This window comes from Galeopterus variegatus, unplaced genomic scaffold (assembly GCF_000696425.1).
Source record: "Galeopterus variegatus unplaced genomic scaffold, G_variegatus-3.0.2 Scaffold9648, whole genome shotgun sequence".
NCBI classification, from domain to species: domain Eukaryota; kingdom Metazoa; phylum Chordata; class Mammalia; order Dermoptera; family Cynocephalidae; genus Galeopterus; species Galeopterus variegatus.
The window spans coordinates 20,209-45,096 of NW_007735759.1; the positions used below are offsets into that span (position 1 = coordinate 20,209).

The window sequence follows — 24,888 nt, forward strand, 5'->3', positions numbered from 1 at the left end:
CTGTTAGGTTGATATAATTATTATCCCACCCTATCTTGTAGATGAGAAATCTTAGGCTCTAGGAGGTTATATAGTTTGTCTAAACTAAGGTCACTCACTAGTAAATAGTGAAGCCAGTTCTCAAACCCAGGTCTCCCTGACTTCTTTGGAAATGTGTTGACAGAGGCTAACCCTGGGGAATGGATTACAGATGATTTTTATCCTATTCCTTATACTTTTTTGTACTTTCCAAATTTTCAACATAAAATGGATAAAAATTAATAGCCTTAAGAAAGAATAACACAACCAAAAAATGAGTCTTTAGAATGTGTGTGCAGGAGGAGGTGGTAGTAGACAGAGTGATGTCAAGTGGGGTCACTCATCTTGGAGGGACCCTTCACGTCCAGGGTCCTGGCTCATCGAGGCAGCATGTGCCCCAACATTTAGATTGCAGCTGTTGCTTTCTTCCCAAACCCAGGACACAGTGTTTGTGACAGACAAAACAGGCTCACGAACCTGACCTTGATGGACCTTCTCCCTCTCCTCCTCCCCACCCACAGGTCAACCCTTTCAGAGACCGCATCTGCAGAGTGTTCTCCCACAACGATGTGTTCTCCTTTGAGGATGTGCTGGGCATGGCATCTGTGTTCAGTGAGCAGGCCTGCCCCAGCCTGAAGATCGAGTATGCCTTTCGCATCTACGGTGGGTGCAGTGGGGAACTGGGGGGTAAGGGTCATAGAGTACGTATCACATCTGGAATCCATCAACATCAGCTCATTGATGGGGTGGTGTTCACTAGTGTTTACATGGGTATTTGTGGGTAAGTATCATGTTTCTCAAGTACTGTAGAATAAAAAAAGAAAAAAAAAAGATTGAGAACTACAGCTCCAATGAATGGATGCCCTCCCCTCCACGCTATCAGAGGCTAATGGTGTCATTGTTTTGATATTTGGGGGTAGTGTGTGGGCAGGCCAGAGAAAGAGAGAGAGAGAGGGAGAGGACTACATACAGGTATGGAGGAGTTATGCTTGCTTAGCAGAAGGAGCATTGGATAGGAAGCTAAGAAATTTGAACACTGGAACTAGCTTCTCCATGAAAAGGTTGAGCAATCTTGAACAAATCATTTCACTTTTCTGGGGCTCAGTTTTCTCATCCTTAAAATGGGTGGGTTGAAAGAGGTAATCTCTGAGGTCCTATGACTATTTTTTGTCTCTGATTCTGTCTGGGTAATTATAAAACTCTGCTAAAGTTCTGCTCTTCACCAAATGTCCCCTTAGCACAGCTGAGATACCTGGAATTCTCAAAAAGAATCAAAATGAAAGAAACAAAGAAATCTTGAGAAGCCTTCAAAAAGACCATGTCCAAGGCCTTGAGAGCATGATGGTAACCCCTAGACCCCAGAGGATTTGCACATTTAGATGTGCACATTTTGGCATCCCACCTGCCTTGCTTTCCTTCCTGCCCCTCCCCTGTCTCCACACTGTGGACCACCTTATTTCTGCCTCACCCAAGTGCACTTGGATAGAATGGAGTGGAGTTTTAAACCAGATGGACCTATGATGGCTCAGTTTTCTCATCTGTAAAAAGGACTTAGTAATGTTTTTGTATCCCCTAAGTTCTCGGGCTCAGTATCTAGAAAGCACAAATGAAATCACAGCCCAAGAATGACTGAGTAAGCTCCTATCATACTCTCACTCCCGCAGATAGCAACTATAAACTCTAAACGAGTTATAGAAATCAACTAGCTGATGACACTAGAAAGCTACCAAAAGCAGTTAGATTCTAGAGAGATTTGACACTTGGAAAAAGAAAATGGTACTGGAGAGTCCCTCCTTCCGCTGCCTTTTTTCAAACTTTTTCAACTTGAAGGTGGGCTTCAGTGAGTAGCATCATGCAGGCTGGTAGAAACCTTACACTCTTTCTGGCTTGAAGAATCAGAGTTTAGGGCAACCACAGCCCCTGCAAAATGAGAGGAGAGTCCATGAAAAAAGAAAGCCAGAGAAAGAGAGTGCAACTTTTGTGTATAAACTATGACCAAATCTCTTTCTGACCTCTAAGCCACATATACAAGGGCAGACTCAAAGCAGCTCAGCTAAGGATAGAAGAACTGAACCAAGATTTGAGCAGCCACCACATTTTAACAAGGTCCCTGAGTAACAGGTTTGCAGATTGAATCCAACCAATTGCCTGTTAAAACCGAAAATTCAGTGCTATTTGGAGGAATATAACAGAATCCAGAGTCTCCACACTAAAGCATTCATAATGTCCAAGATGCAACATGTTATCCAAAATTATTCAACATAAACAAATTTTTTTAATGGATGCATTCTTAGGAATGCAAACTAACTCTGACATGACCCAGATGTTCGAATTAGCTGATACGAATTTTAAAACAGCTGTTATAACTGTATTAGTCAGGTTCCCCGGAGAAACAAAATCAATATAATTACATATATATGTAATCATATATATACGATTACAGAGAGAGAGATTTATTACAGGAATTGGCTCATGTGATTATGGAGGCTGAGAATACTCATGATCTGCTGTCTGCAAGCTGGAGAACCAGGAAAGCTGGTGATTCAATTCAGTCTGAAAGCCTGAGAACCAGGAGCTCCAATGTCTGAGGACAGGAGAAGAGGAATGTCCTAGCTCAAGAAGAGAGATAATTCACCCTTCCTCCATCTGTTTTTCTATCAGACCCTGAACAGGTCAGATGATACCCACCTACATTGGTGAGGCTGATCTTCTTTACTCAGTCTACCAATTCAAATGCTAACCTCTTTCAAAAACATCCTCACAGACACACCCAGAAATAATATATTACCAGCTATCTGGGCATCAGATGATACCCACCTACATTGGTGAGGCTGATCTTCTTTACTCAGTCTACCAATTCAAATGCTAACGTCTTTCAAAAACATCCTCACAGACACACCCAGAAATAATATATTACCAGCTATCTGGGCATCTCTTAGCCCAGTCAAGATGACACGTAACATTAACCATCACAATAATCATGCCCAATTATGTTTAAAAAAATGCTCATGATGAATAGAAAGATAAGAAATCTCAGCACAGAAATAGAAACTGTAAGAAGTAACTAAACGGAATATACAAAACTGAAAAGTAAAATATCTGAAATAAAAATCACTGGATGGGCTTCACAGGAGAATCAAGATGACAGAGGAAAGAGTCAGTAAACTTGAAGACAGATAAATAGAGATAGTCTAATCTGAAGGACATAGAGAAAAAAGATTGGAAGTAAAAAAAAAAAACAGAGGCTCAGAGACATGTAGGACAATAGGAAGGTCTAACATGTATTTTATTGGAGTCTCAGAAGGAGAGAAGAGAATGAATGGACAAGAAAAGATATTTGAAGAAGTAATGGACCCAAATGTCCTAAACTTGGTGCAAGACATGAATTGACAGTAAACTCCAAGCAGGAGAGGTACAGATGAAATCACATACCCAAATTCTGTTGGCTTGGTAGTCCCCACCTGTCCACAACATTCCTCCATCTTCCTTACTCCAAGTATTTCTGTGAGTCCCCAGCAAGCTCCCAATGCAACCAGGGAGTTCTAGCCCACTAGTCGCTGCTACTCTCTGCCAGACCTTCCACCACAGCTGGCAGCTGTGCTGGCTCTAGACCCTGTCATGGTTTTCTGGCTGGGGCAGCTCCTCTGGGACAAATGCCAGCCAGTGCTCTTGTCTTAGCCCAGATTATTCAGGTTACAAGTCACAGAAACTTACCTGTATAAAAGCAACTGAGAAGGAAAACAATATTAGTTTTCCATTGTTGTATAATAAATTACCACAAACTCAGAGGCTTTAGATGACACACATTTAGAATCTCAGGGTTCCTGTGGGGTAGGAGTCCAGGCATGGCTCAGCTGGGTCCTCCTCTTAGGGTTTCACAAAGCTGCAGTCAAGGTTCTGGCCAGGCTGTATTCTCATCTGGAGAATGTGTGACTGGGGGAGAATCTCCTTACGACTTCACTCAGGTTGATGGCAGAATTACTCTCCTTGTGTCTCCAGGGCTTAGGCTGACTTGCAGCTGGCTATCGGCCAGAGGCTCCTCTCAACTTCCAGAGGCTGATTTCAGCTCCTCGCCACATTGTCTTCCCAACATGGACATTTGCGTCCTCAAAGGCAGCTAGGAGGGAGTCTCTAAAGTCACTTTTCTGGCAAGATGGAGTCTTCCATAACATCATGTGATCATGGAGGTGACATCCCATCTCTTTTGCCATATTCAGTTGGTTGGAAGCAGGTCACAGTTCCCACTCACACTAAAGGGGAGGTGGGAATTATACAAAAGCCTGAACACTGAGAGGTATGGACCACGGGGGAGAGGGGACACTAGAGTTTGTCCTGCATGTGCAGTGTGGAACCCATGGAAGAAGTGAAGCCGGCCTCCGGAAGGCTTAGGATGCAGTTGGGAAAAGGTCATGAAGCAAGACAGCTCCTCTCCTCTCCATGGCTGCCTGTCCCTCATCTCTGCTTCTCTCTGTGAACGTTCTCTTTCCATAGATCTGATGTTTACACCTGCGTGCCTGTGGGCTAAAGATGACCCCTCGGCCCCCCACATGTCCTGTGGCCTCTGACTAGCCAGCCACAAGCATCTCTGTTTCTCCCTTCCATTTTCTCAGGAGATGCTAGTTGGCTCAGCCAAACCAGCAACCTGGCTGGCCCTGGGTTCGGTGACCAGCCTTGCCCAATCAGCTACAGCTAGAAAGGAGAGTCGCACAAACAACATGGCTCCAGAGGCCTACACTTGGGGGTAGGGACACTTGTCAGAGATGGTAAAGTGGAGGCTGGGCAGATGTCCCAAAAGCTGTCAGTCTCAGCTGTTTTTCCATGATTTCCAGAACTAAACAAACAAAAACACCAACCCTTCAGGGAGCTAGGAGTGCTGCCATTTTCTTTAGCCTTCAAGGCACAGGAGCTAAAAAGTGTGGAGCTCCGAAATGGAGAGATTGCCCTCAGTCCCAAGAAGTCAGACTGAGTGCTGAGCACCAGACAGCACGTTGTCCCCCATGATGTCCTTATATCTTCCTCCACCCCCACTCCCCAGGCCCCTCAAGCATATGATTTCTTTCTTCCTTGAGCCCAAGCGCAAAAATAAAAAGCTCAAAGCCTTCATGCAAATCAGCTGTGCAAACAGATGCCCAGGGACTCATATACTCCAAGTCGTCATCAGATATACTCAGACAATCTGAATTCTCTTGGGCTCAAATATGTTACCTTCCAGGGCTGTCAGCAGGGTTAGCGATGGGACACGTGAATCCCTGAGCCCAGTGCCTGGCATGTGGTAGCTGCTCAGTAAATGGTGGTGGTAGTGGTCTATGACAAAGGAAGAAGAGGAGGAATAAAAAGAAGGGAAAGAGAGAAGGAAAGAAGGAAATGGTTGTGGTAATGGTCATGGTGATGATTCTTAGCAAAAGTCCAAACACCTAACTCAAAGGTGGTAGTGGTCTATGACAAAGGAAGAAGAGGAGGAATAAAAAGAAGGGAAAGAGAGAAGGAAAGAAAGAAATGGTTGTGGTAATGGTCATGGTGATGATTCTTAGCAAAAGTCCAAACACCTAACTCAATGTCCCAACCCCTGTCACTCCAAGCGTATGCCCTGGGCCAGCAGCATCAGCACTGTGAACTCGTTAGAAACGCAGAACCTCAGGCTCACCCCGCACCCACTGAAGCAGAATCTACATTTCAACAATAGCCCAAGGAGACTTTTCTGCCCTTAATGTTTAAGAAGCACTGCTCTAACCCACTGGTTCTCAAACTTGGCGGCATGTTGGAATCACCTGGCAGTTTTCAAAAAATATATAGATGCTTGGGCCTGGGCTCCAGAGACTTGATGTAATGGTACGGGGTATGTCCTGGTTGGTGGACTTTTTAGAAACACCCTGGGTGATTCTAATGCACAGCAGAGTTTGAGAGCTATTGTGCCAAGCTACTCTCACATCGGTTAGGATTGCATTCAGTTATGTGTCACAGCGTCCATGAGGGGAAAGGTCTGGAGTCAGGCAGTCCAGAGCTGGGCCAACGGCTCCAGAACATAACCAAGGCCCAGGCTGCTTCAAGCTTCCTGATCTGCCAGTAGTATGAACTGGGACCATCATCCGCATGGTCACAAAATGGCTTCTGTGCCCTCAGGCATCTCATCTTTATTCCAGGAAGAAAGAAATGGGACAGGAGAAGGGATAAAGACAAAATGTACACCGAAAGGCACAGATAAGTCCACTCACCTTTCACAAGCTTTCTTGGAAGCCCCACCCAGCATCTTTGGTTTATATTTCATTGGCCAGAACTATGTCGCATGGCCAGCCGTAGCTACTAGAGAGACTGGAAAGCTACCTATTTTAAGCTGAACATGGTGTCATCTGCACAGGAACTGCAGCTCTATTAGCAGGAAAGACGGGGCGAATGGGTGCTGGTTGAGAATCCAGCAGAACCTGCCACACCTCCCTGGAACTTACACACTGGGCTCCAGTTTCTGCTTTGAGGGACAGTCTTGCCCCCTGCTGATCAATCCCCCCTCTCTCAGCACCTCTGGGGAGACTTCTTACCCATCAGAGACCACCAGCCCAGCAATGCCTTCTGCTCCCATCAGCACAGGCTCCTCCAGATGTGCCTACTGTCAGGCAGGCACCAGGGCACCAGTGGCAGGCCTCCCCACACCTTCCCAAGACCTGACAGGGCCACAGGGGATGCTGGTGGCTGGTGAGAGGCAAGGGAGGGAACCTCAGTTCTCACGGGAATATCTGTGAGAGCGTGCCCTCCCTCACTCAGCCAAATGGGCCAATTTGTGTAAAAGTACTTTGTAAATTGCAAGGAGTAAGAATGACTGAGAGGTTGGGAGGAGGATGAAAGGAAGAGTCTGTTTGGGGGAACTGAAGGCTGAGCCCTGACTCCCCAGGATTGGGAAATAGCCAGAGTAAGGCTCCACCCCCTCCAGAGAGGTCCAAGGCCAGACGCAGGTCCTGTGGCTGCCAAGGCCGCACAGGCTGGCCAGCGGCCCAGAGCTCCCAGCCTCCAGCCCTTCCTCGGTCTGCTCTGCCCCTGCACCCCCAAAGGACGAGAACCACCCAGGACTACATTTAACTCTAAAAAATCATTCTGTTTTCAGATGGCTTGGGACCAAAGCCATGTCATTTGCTGTAGTCTCTGCATACGGGAGCTGGGCCAGCAGGACTCCTGGGACACTGCAGGGTCTCCCAGAGAGACTGCAGAGCTTGTCACCAGCAGTGCAGCATCACTGTGGCTGCCCAGTGCCTCCAGCTCCCTCCGCCCCCTTCCCTTGCTCTGAGCCGTTCCCCATGGTGTGTGAGAGCAGAGCTGAGCAGGGCGAGCCTCCGCAACGACCCAGGCCTCGGCTGCAGTGTCTGGGGCTGATAAGCATTCAGCCAGGGGAGACGCACCTGCTCAGGGAGTGAGGGGGTCACTTGTACCTTCCACACCCATATCCTGCCTTGGGGAACAGAGTCTCGGCTCTGCCGCTGAAGGACCCTGGGCCTCAGTTTCTCTAAAAGCACCATATAGCTCTAGCTTCCATTCTTCAAGGTGGGATATTACAGTGTCTAAGGTTTACAGTTTTAGTATTAAGCAATCATCAAGTGATATAGAATTGAGCCTGTACTACATCTAATAAGCATCTTCTATATTGAGCCTCTTCTGTATTCCAAACCTCATGCCAGGTGTCCATGTATTTTCTTATTTAATCTTCGTAGCATCTCTGTGGATGTACTGCTATTACTCCTATTTTACAGATGAGGAAACTGAGGCTCTGATAATGATTAGGATTAAATTTGGTGGCCAATGACAAGGAACTCCAAGTAACTGTGTCTTAAGCAAGATAGCTTCCAAGATGGCTGGAAGTTGTATATTTATTTCTCTAACATGCAGAAGTCTAGAGGTAATTGTGTGCAGTGGTTCTAAAGCTCTGCAGCATCAGGGTTCCAGGTTCCTCCTGTCCTGTCACTTTATCCTCCATTCTCAATGTTGCCTCACTGTCCCAGAGGACTACACCTTCTCTTTAAAGATCTTCCCAGAAGTTGCCTGCACGTCTTCTGCTTACAATTCATTGGCCAGAACTTAGTCATGTGGCCAATCTAGCTGCAAGGGAAGCTGGGAAATGGAGTATTCATTTTGGATGGTTCTATGCCCATCTAAAAATTGGCATTTTATTTCAATAAAGTCAGTTATGGGTAGTTAAGAGCATGGACTTCCCATACACTCTTATCCCCATCACTTACCAATGTGTGACCTTGGGTAGTTGATTCATCCATTTATTTAACAACTATTCATTGAGCATCTATTCTGCCCCAGGCACTGTTCTAGGAGCTAGGGATACAGTAGTCAACAACAAAAAAGTGCTTGCCCTTGTGGAACTCGTATTCTAGTGGAAGGAAATACATGAGCTAATAAGCAAAACATAATCTATTAGGTAGTATTCAGTGCTGGGAGAAAAATAAAGCAAGGAAAGGGACAGGAAGTGAAGATTTATGCAGGTGCTGGGTAGGTCCCTAGTGAGAAGCTGGCATTTGAATAAAGGACCCAAAGGGTCTCTGGGTGAGAGTGTTGCAGGGAGGGGGACCCGCTGTGCAAAGGCCCTGCGGCAGGAGCACACCTGGCTCAATGGAGGAGCACTAAGGAGGCAGAGCGAGGGCAGGGCAGACTCAGGGTCAGGACCCAGGCTCTGCTCTGGGTGTGATGGGGGCTGTGAGAAGAGGGTGCTCGGGGAGGAATGATGGAAGATTAACACATCACTCTGGCTGCTGAGCTGAGAATAGACTGAAGGGGGCAGAGTGAGAGGAGGGACACTCTGTAGGAGGCCGGTGGTATGGCTGGGCCGGGGTGGAGGCCGTGCATAGGAAGCGATCGCTTTGGGTTTACCGTCTTTTAAAGGGGGTGCTGAGAGGATTTGACTGTGGGATATGAGGGAAGGAAACGGTCGAGGATGACTTCAAGTGTGTTGGCCTGAGTGACAGAAGGATAGAGTTACTTGTTCACCAAGAAGGGGACAGCTGAGAGTGAAGCTGGTTTGGGGGCGCGGGGTGGGAAGGTGAGTATCGGGAGTTTGGATATGTTGAGTGTGAAGGACCTGTTAGACCTCCAAGTGGGGACAACAGAAGGCAGGTGGCTATGCGAGCCTGGAGGCCAGGGAGAAGCCCGAGCTGGAGATAGAAATTTGGGATTCCTCAGCATACAGATAACGTGCGAAGGCAAGAAGCTGAAATGAGACTGAGGAGGTCAGTATGGTTCCTTGATCTCTGCGTGCCTCAGTTTCCTCATCTGTGTTATGAGGATTAAATGCGGTGGAATATAAAGCACCTCGACCGTGCCTAGCACATCAGTGTGTCTGCTGGGTGATAATGACGTGACTTGCTCGAGTTTACTGCATTTGCTGCAGGACACCCACTGTGTCTACAGAGAGGAACGTGGTGGGCATCGCCGAGAAGCCCACTCTGTGACTGAGAGACAGGGCAGCCCAAGGCCACAGAGAGGAGAGCACAGCCCATGCCGGGTGCCCAGGGCCCGCACTAGAAGCTATGGGAGCTCCAGGAGGGAGCCACCCCGGCTGACTTCTGCGAGAGAAGGGAGGGCGAGCTCAGGGCGAGCGGGAGCACTGCCTGAGCCTTGGGAAAGGAGGGCATGCGGGGCCCGGAGGTGGGAGTGCACAGGGACCCTTGAGAAGACCTGCAGTGGCTCTGGAAGGATGAAAGACGCCCTTCCAAGGTGGCTCTGTGGGACACAGAGTCACGTGGACCCTGGCTGGCCAACATTGAGTGGGCTTATGTAATGGCCATATTTTCTGGCTTAAAAAAGAGGACCCAAGGTCTGCCAAGGGTCAGGGCACTCCCCCAGATTGGGAACCAGGCATTGTCCTGGAATCAGGGACACCTGGGCTGTGGCTATAAGTTGAAGAATAAAGTAGGCTGGACACACTGAGAATCAGCCAGACCCACTGAAGTCTGAGAAGACACAGTGCCGCCCTGCTGCCACTGCCTCAGTGTCCTTGTGACTCCCCGCTGCCGCACCCTCTGCACACACCAGGGTCACGGCAGCAGTGTGGGCTGTTCGTGGTGGAAATGAAGACGAGCAGAGCCTCCCGTGATAGGGGTCCTGTCCCCTCTTCCCCCCTTTCTCTGACAGCCAGGTCTTGGCTGGGCTGAGAGAATGAGGCCTGCTCTTGCCCGTTTCCAGTCTCCACATTGGGAAAGGGGCTGGGGGTTGGAGGGAGAGTTACCTCTTGTTCCCTGATGCTTTGAGGGCACAGCCAGCACCCTTGTGCCCAGCCCCCTATACCCCAGGTGGCAGGGACCACTGTCCCCTCTTCGCTGAGGAAGTGGGGGCCCATGCCCAGGTGACACAGCTATGGCACATGGACAGGAGCAGGGACCAGGCCAGCTTCTGCTCCTCACGGCTGGCTCCTAGCCACCAGGAGACATCCCACCTTCTGAGTCTTGAGGTCAAGATTCCCATAGCCCATGCCCAGGTGACACAGCTATGGCACATGGACAGGAGCAGGGACCAGGCCAGCTTCTGCTCCTCATGGCTGGCTCCTAGCCACCAGGAGACATCCCACCTTCTGAGTCTTGAGGTCAAGATTCCCATATAACTGTGGGTGGTGTGGGGCTCAGGGGTCAGCCTGGCTGGGTTTGGATCCCTACCCTTCCACTTCCAAGCAGTGTGGACAAACTGTGTAACACCTCTGTGCCTCAGTTTCCTCCTCTTGGTAAAATAAGACTAATAAGAGATGATTGTGAAGATTCAATGACTTAAATGGCACAGCTCTCAGGTCTGAGCATGTCACAGGCGCTCAGTCAATGCTTGTCATCACTGTTTGTGACGTGTTATTCAGCACCGCGTTTGTCTGCAGCTGCCCTGCTGCTACAGCACCTGCCCCTCAGGCCTGCCCAGGTCTCCCCGAGTCCCGTTGGGCACTGCAGGGCCTCCCAGAGGCTGATGGGAGTCTGTGGGGTCCCTGCTGGGGCCGCGGGCCCCCTGGACTCTTCAAAGTCACTTCCTGTTCAGCCCCCAGCTCCCTTCAACAGAGGCCCTGCCTCCTCTTCACAGATTTTAATGAGAACGGTTTCATCGATGAGGAGGACCTGCAGAGGATCGTCCTACGACTGCTGAACAGTGACATCTCTGAGGACCTGCTGATGGACCTCACGAGCCACGTGTGTAACTGGGGGCTGGGGGTGCATCATCCCCCAGAGCCCCTAGATATCAGGCTACCCTCTTGGGAGGAGACTGCAGGGCCAGGCCTGAAGCAGATGGCACGTTGGCCTGTGGTACACACATTCCCCCCGGCCTGTGTGGCATTTCTCCCCCTCCCCCTGCACCCCCATCTCACTGTCTGACCCCAGGCCCCCCTCGGTCTCCTCCACACCTCCATGGCCAGGTCCTGAGTGAGTCAGATCTGGACAATGACAACATGCTGTCCTTCTCGGAGTTTGAACACGCGATGGCCAAGTCTCCAGATTTTGTGAAGTAAGGCATTTGGGAGAGGGAGGGGCTGCCAGAATAGTGGGGGGCAGGAAGGACCCCCCCAGTTCCCCTCTGCCATGGAGGCATCTCAGTCTTCCCAAGGACGCCATGAGCTTCCAGGCCACTTCTCAGATTCTTTCAGAGTCAGCAAAACTGAAGCTTCTGAGAAATTAGGTAACCCCGGGGTATTAAAAGGCGGAGGGGGAGATTAGAGTCAGGGCCTTGCAAAGAACAGAAGTGGTCCAACCTCAGGAGTGGGCCCCCCGACAGCCAGCACACCTGTAGGCTTCTGCCGAGGCCTGCTGGGACCCTGGGCTGCAGAGCCCTGCCTTCCACGGCTGATCCCGCGCCCTCCCCACAGCCTCCAGCAGCCACTGGGAGGTGGGGATCAGCACAGGGATGGGAAGATGTTCATGGAAGGAAAGAAACTCAACAAGAGAAGCAGCCAGTTCTACTCGGTCTTCTCTAGTCCAAACACCCTTGACTTGACTGGCCGCCTCCACATTTCCCTGGCCATGTTTAACAGTCTTTTTTGGATCTTTCCAGTTACAGGAAACACACTCCCTCTGGAGGCAGCCCAGGTCATAATTAAAGAGCCCTGTTAGAGCAGCCCTCCTTGTGTGGAGCTGGCATCTGTTGACATGTGTCTTCTGCTCCTGGGGCCTATTCTGTCCCTTGGTCTTTTAGTTCAGGTGACTTTGGTAGTCAGGAAGCATGCCCACTCAAGGCGGTTTAACAAACCAACCAAAAAAGAACAGAGTTTGATCTCAGAGAGCATCAGGGCAGGAGCTGGGGATAGTCAGTCTCTCTCTCTCTCTCTCTCCCCCCCCCCCCCCTCTCCCCCCCCGGCAGTGCCTTTGACTCTCTCCTCGCCTCCTTTGCACTTAGCTTTACGCTGCAAACCAGCAGTCTCTGCTTTGTCAGACATGAGGGTTAACATGGCCTTCCCGTGGCAGTCAAATTTATACCTCCTTGGTTTCGAATGGCTCCTAAGTCATGTCTCTCAGCTCTGACTCCAAACTGCCAGGGAGAGGATCTGATTGGCCCAGCTCAGACAGGTGCCCACCCCTCTGCCATCCACCCAGATGGGGGACAGGGCTCTACAGTCCAGCAGGGCTGCCAGAGGGCCGTGGCGTAAGTGGACCCTCTAAAAGAGGATAATTCCTCTTCTTCCGTCACAGCCCAGCCCATAATTGAAGCTAAAATTTGTCCTCCTTGAGTTTTTCTTTGAATCACTCCCATTTCTTTCCACTGTTTCCAGCACCTCAAGGTCCCGAGACCCTTTGCATTCTGGTGATGCTAAAAGAAACTTAGAGAAGGTTTTGGGTTGATTTGGGACAGCTGCCAACTGGCCATCGCCCAGAGAAAGGGGCATGAGAAGTGGGCCAGGGAAGGTGCTTCTAGGACTACTGTGAACCCAGAAGTCAGAGAGCCACTTAGAACTGCAGACTCCGGTGGCTCACTGAATTCTTTCTTTTAGCTCCTTTCGGATTCACTTCTGGGGATGCTGATGCAGCCACAAACACCTGACCAGGCAGCCTCGAAGGAGAGCACTGGAACCCAACTCCCTCCAGGCACTGGGGGATCTGATTTGAAGGGTGACTTTGTCCCTGTCCCTCCATCACCTCTAGAATATTGTTTATTACATAAAGCAAAAAAAAAAAAAAAATGCCTTCTCCTTGGCCCCTCAGTTCATCCCTTTTTGAATACAGGATCATATACAAGTACTTTTTATTAAGAACTACTCATTCCAGGGCTTGAGTTTGCTGACAACACCAAGCAAGCTGGGGTGGGCGATCTTTTTGAGGGCAGGATTCAAAATCCCCTGTCATAGCAGGGACCAGGCCCAATGGGATGAAGTTCACTAGGAAAAGATTTGTCCTTCCCTCCCTTCTCCAGAAGCCCCAACCCCAGCATCCCTCCCAGTATCTCCCAGTGCAGAGCTATGGAGACATGCACACGCCTGGCTCCAGCTTCCATGTCCTCGACCAAGGGACAAGACTTCTTGGCCCACTTGGCACCCCCAGGCCCTCAGGATGAGACAGTGTGTGACCAGCAATCAGGGTTTATTTGCTTTGCTGTTCAGCCAAGCCCTGGAATGAACTTGGCCATCACAGACACCCTTTGGGGCCCAGGTGGTCAGGGACTCTGGGACACTGGAGAAGCCCCTCCTGGGAGCCTCTGAGTGCCGTTGCATGCCCTCCTGACAGGCACAGGGTTCTCTTGTTTGCCCTGTGCTGGGGGCGGTGTCTAAGCGCTGGCCACAGGGGAATTGCTGTTTCAGCCTCAGGTGCACTCGGACCTTGCTGTGCTCCCTTGCCTTTAGGCCCTGACTCGCCCGCTCAGGGGCGACAGAGCCCTGTTGCTTGATAGAGTCCCTTAATCAAACCCAGGAGGTGCTGGAATGCTGGAGGGGTCCTGTGGTGTGGGTACACACCTGGCCTAGGTCCCCATCCCAGGTCCTGTCCACTGAGGGGCTGTCCCCATGTCCTGCCCCCTACCCTAGCAGGCAGGAGCCTCCCAGGAGGTGGGAAGCAGCAGCCTGGTGAGGGCAGACACTCCAGGTCTCCAATGCCACCCAGGCATATGGCCTGGGCACCCACTGCTAGTGCCCACTTCTAGCCTAGAGAGTCCTGAAAGAGATTCCTTGAAGAGTGGCTTAGTCTTGGGTCACTCCTTTCCATCCCTTTCTGGGAATGGCCACAGGGGTAGATGCCAAATCAGCCTGCCCGTGCCAGTCTGGGCAGAATGCAGGAAGTGGCTGCTTCCCACGGCTTCTCCCAGCCACCACCCCTTTGCTGGGTCCTTCAGGATCCCAAGGACTATGTCGTCCCTGCCCCTCAGTCTCCACATGGGCCACAAGAAGCACGTGTAGTGGAAAAACCAGGGCTAGGGAGTCAGAAAGACTTGGGTTCAAATCCTAGCTGTGTCACTTCCTAGCTGTGTGAGCTTGGGCAACTTTCTCAACTTCTCTGAGCCTCAATGTCCTTATCAATAAAGTGGGGATAACACCACCTTCCTCACAGTTACCTTGTAGACCAAATGATGCCGAGCCAGGGCTCCAAAAGGAATTCCTTTCCACTTCGCACCCAGTGCGACTGTTCTAGAGTCTCTTCACACTGATTCTCAGACATGGGGTAATTGGGCTTCCTCGATTATACCAGTGGAAGCAGAGGGGAGGTCTCTGTGCCTGAGTGACCTGCCACTAAGACCTGGGAATCCTACACTCCTCAGCTCACCTGCCCCGCCCTGGGGGAGACGGGGGGGAGGGCCACCGGGTAGCTGGACACTGCTTTTCCCAGCATGAATCCCTTGGGCTGAGCTTTCCACAGGCCCTAAGACTCTGAGGCCCTGAGGCTGTGTGACCTTTGGGGCTGCTTTCCTGCCATGACCAAATGACCCTGGGGCCCAGAGGAGAGGTGTGTGGGATGGTCACAGCTAAAGATTTTATTCCAAGAAGATTTTATTCCAACCTGGTCAGGGCTGGGGCTCTCAGACCTCAGCCCCCAGTCTCATGCTCTGAACTCAAAGTAGCAGTCTCTCCTCTGCCGCTCCTGTGGAGAGACCCTCTTCCCCGATGGGAATGTCTGGTAGGTCTTCAGGTTCTTGGGAGATGCTCTGAAAAGGTGCCACTTCTTCTCTGGGCTCAGAGGAGGCCTGGAGTGAGGATGGAGCCAGTGTTATTTAGTATGCCAGGGAGAGGGGGTGACAAATGCCAACCACAGACCCACCTTCCAGCCCTACTGATGCTGACAGCCACTCATCTGATAAGTCACCCTGGACTTAAGCTGACAATTACTTGTGTTTGTGTAATGATACAGTGGTTAAGAGTGAGGACGTGGGCCACAGGCAGACCTGAGATGGATTCTAACCCTAACTCTTGCTAAAAGTGTACACGTGCCGGGCTGGCCTGGTGGCGCACTCGGTAGAGGGCAGCGCTCCCGCCGAGGGTTCGGATCCCATATAGAGACCGGTCCGCTCACTGGTTGAGCACGGTGCGGGCGCAACACCGAGGGTTGCGATCCCGTTGCTGGTCCCTGGTACGGGCGCGACACTGAGGGTTGCGATCCCATTACCGGTCACGAAAAAAGACAAAAAGGAAAAAAAAGTGTACATGTGTATACATGGAGCAGTATTGGCATCTCCCTCTCAGTTTTATTTTGAGGAGTAAATGAGGTGATGCACATAGAGCACTTAAAATGCTGGAGAAGGAGTAAACACTCAACAAATGTTATAAGAAATGATGGTGCTGCTGCTGATGGTGATGATGGTAGTGGTGGCGGTGATGGTGGTGCTGGTGGTGATGGTGGTGTTGATGATGACAGTGATGATGATGGTGATGATGATGGTGATGATGATAGTGATGATGCTAGTGGTGATGGTGGTGATGATGGTGGTGATGGTGATGATGGTGATGGTGGTGCTGGTGGTGCTGGTGATAATGATGATAGTGATGATGATGATGGTGCTAGTGGTGATGGTGGTGATGATGGTGGTGATGGTGGTGCTGGTGATAATGATGATAGTGATGATGATGATGGTGATTGATAATGGTGATGATGGTGATGGTGATGATGATGGTGATGGTGATGATGATGGTGATGGTGATGATGGTGATGGTGATGATGGTGATTGATAATGGTGATGATGGTGATGATGGTGATGATGATGATAGTGATGATGATGATGGTGATTGGTGATAATGGTGATGATGGTGATGGTGATGATGGTGGTGATAATGGTGATGATGGTGATGATGATGGTGATGGTGATGATGGTGATGGTGATGATGGTGGTGATAATGGTGATGATGGTGATGATGATGGTGATGGTGATGATGATGGTGATGGTGATGATGATGGTGCTGATGATGATGGTGATGATGATGATGGTGATTGATAATGGTGATGATGGTGATGATGATGGTGATGATGGTGATGATGGTGATGGTGATGATGGTGATGGTGATGATGGTGATGGTGATGATGGTGATGGTGATGATGGTGATGGTGATGATGGTGATGGTGATGATGGTGATGGTGATGATGGTGATGGTGATGATGGTGATGGTGATGATGGTGATGGTGATGATGGTGATGGTGATGATGGTGATGGTGATGATGGTGATGGTGATGATGGTGATGGTGATGATGGTGATGGTGATGATGGTGATGGTGATGATGGTGATGGTGATGATGGTGATGGTGATGATGGTGATGGTGATGATGGTGATGGTGATGATGGTGATGGTGATGATGGTGATGGTGATGATGGTGATGGTGATGATGGTGATGGTGATGATGGTGATGGTGATGATGGTGATGGTGATGATGGTGATGGTGATGATGGTGATGGTGATGATGGTGATGGTGATGATGGTGATGGTGATGATGGTGATGGTGATGATGGTGATGGTGATGATGGTGATGGTGATGATGGTGATGGTGATGATGGTGATGGTGATGATGGTGATGGTGATGATGGTGATGGTGATGATGGTGATGGTGATGATGGTGATGGTGATGATGGTGATGGTGATGATGGTGATGGTGATGATGGTGATGTGGGGGCCATCTCCCCTAGTGTCCCTAGAGGAACTCCCAGAGTTCCTGGAGCCCCAGCTCAATTACTTAGCAGCTGGGTGTCCTCTCTGAGCCTCAGTTCCTCATCTGCCTAATGTGGGTAATGACACTCCCTACACCAGCTTTGCTACGGAGAGTATATGAGACAAGGGACCAGCTAAGATAAGGTCTGAACGCCCAGCCCAGCAGCTGTGCACACACCGCTATACACGCAAGCACAAAGCACACTTGGCATGGTTCTTGCCTCTCCTTCCCTCCTGGACTAGGCATGTTCTGTACAAGAGCTAAGATGGGGGATGGGCCTTTACAGGCTCACTGTGGTGGTCCCTCAGCTTTTGAGTCTGGTGGCCTTGGCCTCGTCCTCGCCCCAAGAAAGCTGCCTTACACAAGTTCTCTGCCCTGGGACTAGGAGGCACCTGTATCCTTGAACTCTGTCTGGGAGGGATGTTTGCAAGAGAGGGTGATGGAGAGAATAAGGTTTCTAGCAACATGGCAGAGAACAAGCCCTCATGCCACCAGGGGATAAGGGCCAGCTCGGGCCCCTGTGTACCTGTGGCCTGCTGGCACATGTCTGAGCCAGATCCAGGGGGAGACTTTAAGAGCCAGAGGAGCAGCGGGTTGTGGGTGGGTCCCCCTTCTTTCTCCTAGCTCCCCTGAGGGCAGTTTGGTCCAGTCTGGGGCTGGGGTTAACTCAGGGCACACATTCAGGGGACTAGGGGACAGGGAGGGGCCCGTGGGCACCAGGATCCAGATGGGTAAATACAGTAGGCTGGGCCCAGGGTAGGGGGCTTCCATGGGGCCTGTGCTCCTGCAATTCATCCTGTGGGTGAATCTTGGGCCCTTTACTCAGGGAGAAGGTAAGCAGGGGTCCACAGGGCCAAGAGACTGGGGGGCGGGGGCAGAAGGTGAGAGCAGGAATGTCCCAAAAGGCCCCCAGCTCCACTGGCAGTGGGTGTGAGCAGGGACAGGAGCCACCGTAGCTCTTGGGGGTGGGAGAGATCAGGGAAGCAGAGTCCTGAGCCCTCCCAACTCCCCCTGGCTAAACTCACCAGGTTTCCTGCTGGCCCAGCAGCTCCGGAGGGTGGGTGTGAGGCCTCCCCTGGCCTCAGCCATCACTCCCGCCTCAGGGCAGGGGGTGGTGGGTGGGGAGGGGAGGCAGCAGCCCCAAGCCGGTGGCTCACCTGGTAGAACTGCGTGAGCTGGGTGGATCGGTCGCTGTCCAGGTTGTAGCGGGTGTAGCTGGGCCTGTGCAGCCAGCGGTCCCAGGTGTGGGAGCGGCTCATGAGCACCAGGTTGGGGTTGGAGGAGAAGATGGTCGGGAAGTGACCGCCTTTGCTGAAGGGAGTGTGGCTCTTCTCCATGGCTGCATTGCGGTAGTCCTGGAAGTACTTGAGGGTGGTGGTGCCATAGGGGGAGCCAAAGGAGAAGGCCACACTGGGGACATGGCCTTGGTACCTGCAACAGCAGTGGGGGAGGGAGACACAGATCAATGAAGGGCACCAGGGCCGGGGCAGAACACCTGGCACCCCTTAGCCAGTCTGCAGGCGGATCGCTCTCCCTCGGTGGGCCTCCGTGTGCTCAGGGGTGGGCCTGAAGATGCAGAGGGCGTCCTCCAGCTCCAACATTCTGTGCTTATCTCACTGAAGAGTAGAGAGAATATGAGAAGTTAGAGGCCCCGGTCAATGAGAAGTGATGGGTGTTAGGTTTGCTAAGCNTGGTGATGGTGATGATGATGATGGTGATGATGATGGTGATGGTGATGATGGTGATGATGATGATAGTGATTGATAATGGTGATGATGGTGATGATGGTGATGATGATGATAGTGATGATGATGATGGTGATTGATAATGGTGATGATGGTGATGATGATGATGGTGATGATGGTGGTGATAATGGTGATGATGGTGATGATGATGGTGATGATGATGATGATGGTGATGATGGTGATGGTGATGATGGTGGTGATAATGGTGATGATGGTGATGATGATGGTGATGATGATGATGATGGTGATGATGGTGATGGTGATGATGATGGTGCTGATGATGATGGTGCTGATGATGATAGTGATGATGATGATGGTGATTGATAATGGTGATGATGGTGATGATGATGGTGATGATGGTGATGGTGGTGATGGTGGTGCTGATGATGACAGTGATAATGATGATGGTGATAATGATAGTGATGATGACAATGGTGATTGATACTGGTGATGATGGTGATGGTGATGGTGATGATGGTGATGATGATGATAGTGATGATGATGATGGTGATTGATAATGGTGATGATGGTGATGGTGGTGATGGTGATGAAACTCCAGAAGGAGAGGGACCTGCTCCAGGCCACAGAGCTGATCATTGATCCTCTTACTCCCAACCACCAGGATGACTCTTTGTGTTGAGCATGAAACCAGCAGCAGCAGCATAGGCTGCCAGGCAGTTTGGAGAAGGAACAGAGCTGGGGTGTCCCGGGCTCCCTGCGGCTACAAGAGGGGCTGATCGTAGCCAGAACGGTCTCAGAAGGCCCGCTCTGTCTCTGGGTGGACCGGCTCAGAGCTGCCCTAAGTGGTGGAGATAGCCAACCCAGAGTCCTAGAGCTGGCAGTGGAAGACATGGGCCCCTTTCCAAGCTCTGCCAGGCCACCCAGCACAAGCCCCCAGGCCATCACTGAGCCTCAGTTTCTCTGTTTATAAAATGGGCCCATGTATCCTGCAGCGAGCAACTTTTAGAAGCAGTGAAATCAGTTTCTTTAAAAACCATTAAACTTTATGGAAACGGTTGCTGCTGCATAGACGACGGTGATGGTGAGGCTTGGGGCTCCTAAGGCAGGGAAGAGGTCAGCATGGAGTTGGAAACCCAACCTCTGCCCACCGACCTCCTGATGCCCCTCCTAGACCAGCAGAGGGCGTCGCGAGGGTGGGAAAAGGAGCGCGCTGGGAGGCTCGTTGACCCCCAGGCCCAGGCTCCAGCCACCACCCTACCCCAGCTACGGGACACCTCACACAGACTTCTGGTCCCCCTGCCTGGGTGTCAGGAGGGAGAAAGCGCCGAAAGCGCAAGCCAGGATCATCTCGCAGGGCAGACGTGGCCTTCCGTGGGGAAAGGAGCTCTCCTGGATAAAAGTACGAGGGCGAGGAAGAATTTCATGTTTTGTTAGATGGACAGTTGGACTTTCAGGGTAAAGTCCCTAGGATAACATTTTCCAAGTCTGGACGGGACTGGAAGACTAATTCCTAGCTCGATGTAGTGCCCCTTTGCGTCCACCAGAGGGCAGCAGCTCCTTGCCGCGTTTGGACCGGTGTAGCTGCAAGGCTGCCATGCGGGGGCGGGGGCGGGGGAGTCTGCAGATTCAGGCCAGCAAAGATTATGGATTTTGCTCCCAACTCCGTGTGCATGTTGCCGAAGAAGCGCTCTTCCTGATTCCACCATTCAGACTCCTGGCATCCTTCCTGAGGCTTCTGAAGCCCTGACTCGCTTGCTGTGTAACTGTCCCTCTCTGCACTGCAGGCCCTTTGGGACATAGAGGATTAACTCATGTCTCTGGGTTCTTTGTATGCCTGGCCAAGAGCAGGTACCCTGTAGATGTGTGTCTGCTGACTGCATGGATGAAGGGAGGGCAGGCACTCACAAGTCGGTGGGGATGGGGTACCGTTCCCACTCCATCAGGGGCAGCACAAAGTAGGGGACCCGGGGCACCATGCCTGTCTTGTCTTGATAGTACTTCCGATGCTGCTGTGCCGTCTACAGCTCGACCAAGGAAGAGATAACAGGTTGTTAGTGTGCAGGGGTGGCCTCAGGCACCTGCAGTCCACACCTGGCTGTACCTGGGACAAGGTGGGGGCCATCTCCCCTAGTGTCCCTAGAGGAACTCCCAGAGTTCCTGGAGCCCCAGCTCAATTACTTAGCAGCTGGGTGTCCTCTCTGAGCCTCAGTTCCTCATCTGCCTAATGTGGGTAATGACACTCCCTACACCAGCTTTGCTACGGAGAGTATATGAGACAAGGGACCAGCTAAGATAAGGTCTGAACGCCCAGCCCAGCAGCTGTGCACACACCGCTATACACGCAAGCACAAAGCACACTTGGCATGGTTCTTGCCTCTCCTTCCCTCCTGGACTAGGCATGTTCTGTACAAGAGCTAAGATGGGGGATGGGCCTTTACAGGCTCACTGTGGTGGTCCCTCAGCTTTTGAGTCTGGTGGCCTTGGCCTCGTCCTCGCCCCAAGAAAGCTGCCTTACACAAGTTCTCTGCCCTGGGACTAGGAGGCACCTGTATCCTTGAACTCTGTCTGGGAGGGATGTTTGCAAGAGAGGGTGATGGAGAGAATAAGGTTTCTAGCAACATGGCAGAGAACAAGCCCTCATGCCACCAGGGGATAAGGGCCAGCTCGGGCCCCTGTGTACCTGTGGCCTGCTGGCACATGTCTGAGCCAGATCCAGGGGGAGACTTTAAGAGCCAGAGGAGCAGCGGGTTGTGGGTGGGTCCCCCTTCTTTCTCCTAGCTCCCCTGAGGGCAGTTTGGTCCAGTCTGGGGCTGGGGTTAACTCAGGGCACACATTCAGGGGACTAGGGGACAGGGAGGGGCCCGTGGGCACCAGGATCCAGATGGGTAAATACAGTAGGCTGGGCCCAGGGTAGGGGGCTTCCATGGGGCCTGTGCTCCTGCAATTCATCCTGTGGGTGAATCTTGGGCCCTTTACTCAGGGAGAAGGTAAGCAGGGGTCCACAGGGCCAAGAGACTGGGGGGCGGGGGCAGAAGGTGAGAGCAGGAATGTCCCAAAAGGCCCCCAGCTCCACTGGCAGTGGGTGTGAGCAGGGACAGGAGCCACCGTAGCTCCTGGGGGTGGGAGAGATCAGGGAAGCAGAGTCCTGAGCCCTCCCAACTCCCCCTGGCTAAACTCACCAGGTTTCCTGCTGGCCCAGCAGCTCCGGAGGGTGGGTGTGAGGCCTCCCCTGGCCTCAGCCATCACTCCCGCCTCAGGGCAGGGGGTGGTGGGTGGGGAGGGGAGGCAGCAGCCCCAAGCCGGTGGCTCACCTGGTAGAACTGCGTGAGCTGGGTGGATCGGTCGCTGTCCAGGTTGTAGCGGGTGTAGCTGGGCCTGTGCAGCCAGCGGTCCCAGGTGTGGGAGCGGCTCATGAGCACCAGGTTGGGGTTGGAGGAGAAGATGGTCGGGAAGTGACCGCCTTTGCTGAAGGGAGTGTGGCTCTTCTCCATGGCTGCATTGCGGTAGTCCTGGAAGTACTTGAGGGTGGTGGTGCCATAGGGGGAGCCAAAGGAGAAGGCCACACTGGGAACATGGCCTTGGTACCTGCAACAGCAGTGGGGGAGGGAGACACAGATCAATGAAGGGCACCAGGGCCGGGGCAGAACACCTGGCACCCCTTAGCCAGTCTGCAGGCGGATTGCTCTCCCTCGGTGGGCCTCCGTGTGCTCAGGGGTGGGCCTGAAGATGCAGAGGGCGTCCTCCAGCTCCAACATTCTGTGCTTATCTCACTGAAGAGTAGAGAGAATATGAGAAGTTAGAGGCCCCGGTCAATGAGATGTGATGGGTGTTAGGTTTGCTAAGCCGAGGCCTGGTTCAGAATACCTCAGCCTTGCTCCCAACACCAGGGCCTCACCAGGTGCTATCAGAGGGCCCAGAGACCTTGACCGAGGTTCTGGAGCTCCGAGAGCTTTATAAGGCACTCTACCACCCTTTGCGACCACGGAGGCCCAGTGAGAGTCACGGGAGATGGGCAAGCGCAGACCCTTGGTGACACAGGCGCTCTCAAGACCCTGGGTTAAGTGAGACTCACACCAGGAGCCAAAAATTTGTTTTGCAAAGCAAGGGGGCAGTTATGGCAAAGCAAGTGGGGAGTCGGCCACACCCAAGAGCACGGGCACCAGACTCGGCAAACGCCGAGAAGATCCGAGCTTCTGCATCAGCACAGCCCTAAGGCTCCCCAATTCACCCCTCACCCTCCCGCGTGTGACTTCTGCCGCATCATGCCCTTGAACTCGCACTTGATGGGGTCACACACCGACCTTCCTGCTGCCACTCCAGTGGGCACACTCTCTTGCTTGGCCCTCCTGCAGCATCGGGCCCTCTGCCCCCTCTTCCTGAAGCACTGCTCGTGGTTTTTATTATGCCGCTTGCTCATTTTCTTTCGGTTTTCACCTCGATCTCTGACCATTCCTTCTCGTCTCCGCACGATCCTCCTCTTCTGCCCTCTCTTAGGCGACAATATTCCTGGGGTCTGTGCTGGGTGATGCGTCCATGCCGTGGCCTTCACCATCATCCACATGTGGACCCCGGGCCCACACCTGCAGGCTGGGAGTTCGCTCCAAGCTTTAGGCTGCCTCATACAGTTGCACACTAGACATCCTCCTTGGATGTCCCCCAGGCATGATCTCCCACCCCCACTGTCCCCAACAGTTGGGACCCATCTTGGTGAAGAGTCCTCCCTTCCTGTTCACAACAAAAAGTCGGGCATCGATCTCCCCCACATCCCCTTGTCACCAGTCCTGTAGTGCCACCTGCACAACCCAAGCCCGGCCACATCACCTTTCACCCGGGCGTGGCCGGAGCATCCTCATTCTCCTGACTGCTCTCCCACCCCATCCCTCCAGCCACTTCCCACACTTCAACCGGCCTGGACTTTCTGAAGTCAGATCCTTAGCGTGGCATTCAAGGCCATCTGTGACCTGACCCTTGCCTACCTCTCCAGCCTCGTCAGCGACACTACACCCGTCCTGAGGAACCACTGCAGGTCCCTAGATGAAGCCGCTCGCTCTCGCTCTCTCTCTCTCTCCCCCTTGCTCTCCAGGTTCTTGCCCTGTGCCTTCTGCCAGCGGGATGCCAAGCCCCTCCACCCCGCCCCCTCCAGACCCTGCTGTTTGCCTCCCAAATACCAAATGGCCTTTTAAGACTTGCCCGGACATCCTTTCTTCTAAGAACTGCCCCTCCGCTGGGTCTGGGTGTCCCCTGTCCCTTTGCTCCCTGAAGCCCTGCACGAGCCATTGCACCGAGTGCTGCTATTGTCTCTCCTCCCCGAGACCAGGAGCTTCTCGAGAGCCGAGTGTGGTCATGCACTCCTTATCTTTGTGTCGCCGTTGTCAGTGCGGGGTCTGGCACACGGTATGAGTAGGAAATTAAAATTGCTTCGTAGACAAATGAACAGACGAGCGGATGACGTGCCTATAGCACCGATGATGCTTACGCTTGGACCCGCACACACACCCGAGGACCGGAGGCCGCGCTCGGGGACCTGCAGCCCATCTCTAAGGCCACCGTCCCCCACCCCCTTGCCTGGCGTCTCCCGTTCTCCCATTAGGGTGTCTGAGGCACACGTCCGAACATTCTCCTTCGGGAACCGGTCCTGACCGAGGCCGCCTGGGCCTCAGTCTCCCCGCCAGCAGAATGGGCGCTGGCCTAGAATTGGAAAGCGGCGCACGATTTCTTTCTTTGCAACTCCAGGAAAAAGGCAGGAAAGCTAAGCAGAGTGACTACTGACAGACCCTCCCGTGGCTTTCCACGGTCCTTCCCTGGTTCCTGATCCCGCCACCCTCAGCCGCTGTCCCTCGTGGCACCTGGCGCCCCCCGCTGCCCGGCCGGAGCGGCAAGAGAGGTGGCCACGGCGTGCGGCAGAGGGGAGGACCCCACCCGCTGCACGGGCCTTCTCCAGCCTCGCTGCTCGTGTCCTTTGACTTCCTGGACGTGGACTCTGGTGTTCCCCAGTGGGGGCCTTTCCATCCGCCTCGGTGCCCTTCCTGCTGGACCTCCCTGCCGATGGCCATGCCTCCTCCTGACCTGGAAAGACGTGGGGGGTGGTGAAGCCTTGT

General features: G+C 52.5%; 2 protein-coding genes across 2 annotated transcripts in view; one reads left to right on the forward strand and one right to left on the reverse strand.

The window, feature by feature from the left end:
- Positions 1 to 539: 539 nt before the first annotated feature.
- On the forward strand, positions 540 to 13,136 carry CIB4 (calcium and integrin binding family member 4; the record flags this gene model as incomplete). Its single annotated transcript, XM_008593789.1, has 4 exons — positions 540 to 681; positions 11,062 to 11,168; positions 11,393 to 11,481; positions 12,959 to 13,136. Coding segments are annotated over 4 exons (369 nt in total), but the record flags the coding sequence as incomplete, so codon positions are not given.
- Positions 13,137 to 14,990: 1,854 nt separating this feature from the next.
- LOC103609471 (chromosome unknown open reading frame, human C2orf70) overlaps positions 14,991 to 24,888 on the reverse strand; it is a 21,935-nt gene continuing 12,037 nt past the window's right edge. The window contains exons 2-4 of the mRNA XM_008593788.1: positions 22,102 to 22,375; positions 20,696 to 20,808; positions 14,991 to 15,135 (exon numbers count right to left, since the gene is read on the reverse strand). Of these exons, the coding sequence (XP_008592010.1) occupies positions 14,991 to 15,135; positions 20,696 to 20,808; positions 22,102 to 22,375 (532 nt within the window). The remainder of the gene's footprint in view (positions 15,136 to 20,695; positions 20,809 to 22,101; positions 22,376 to 24,888) is intronic.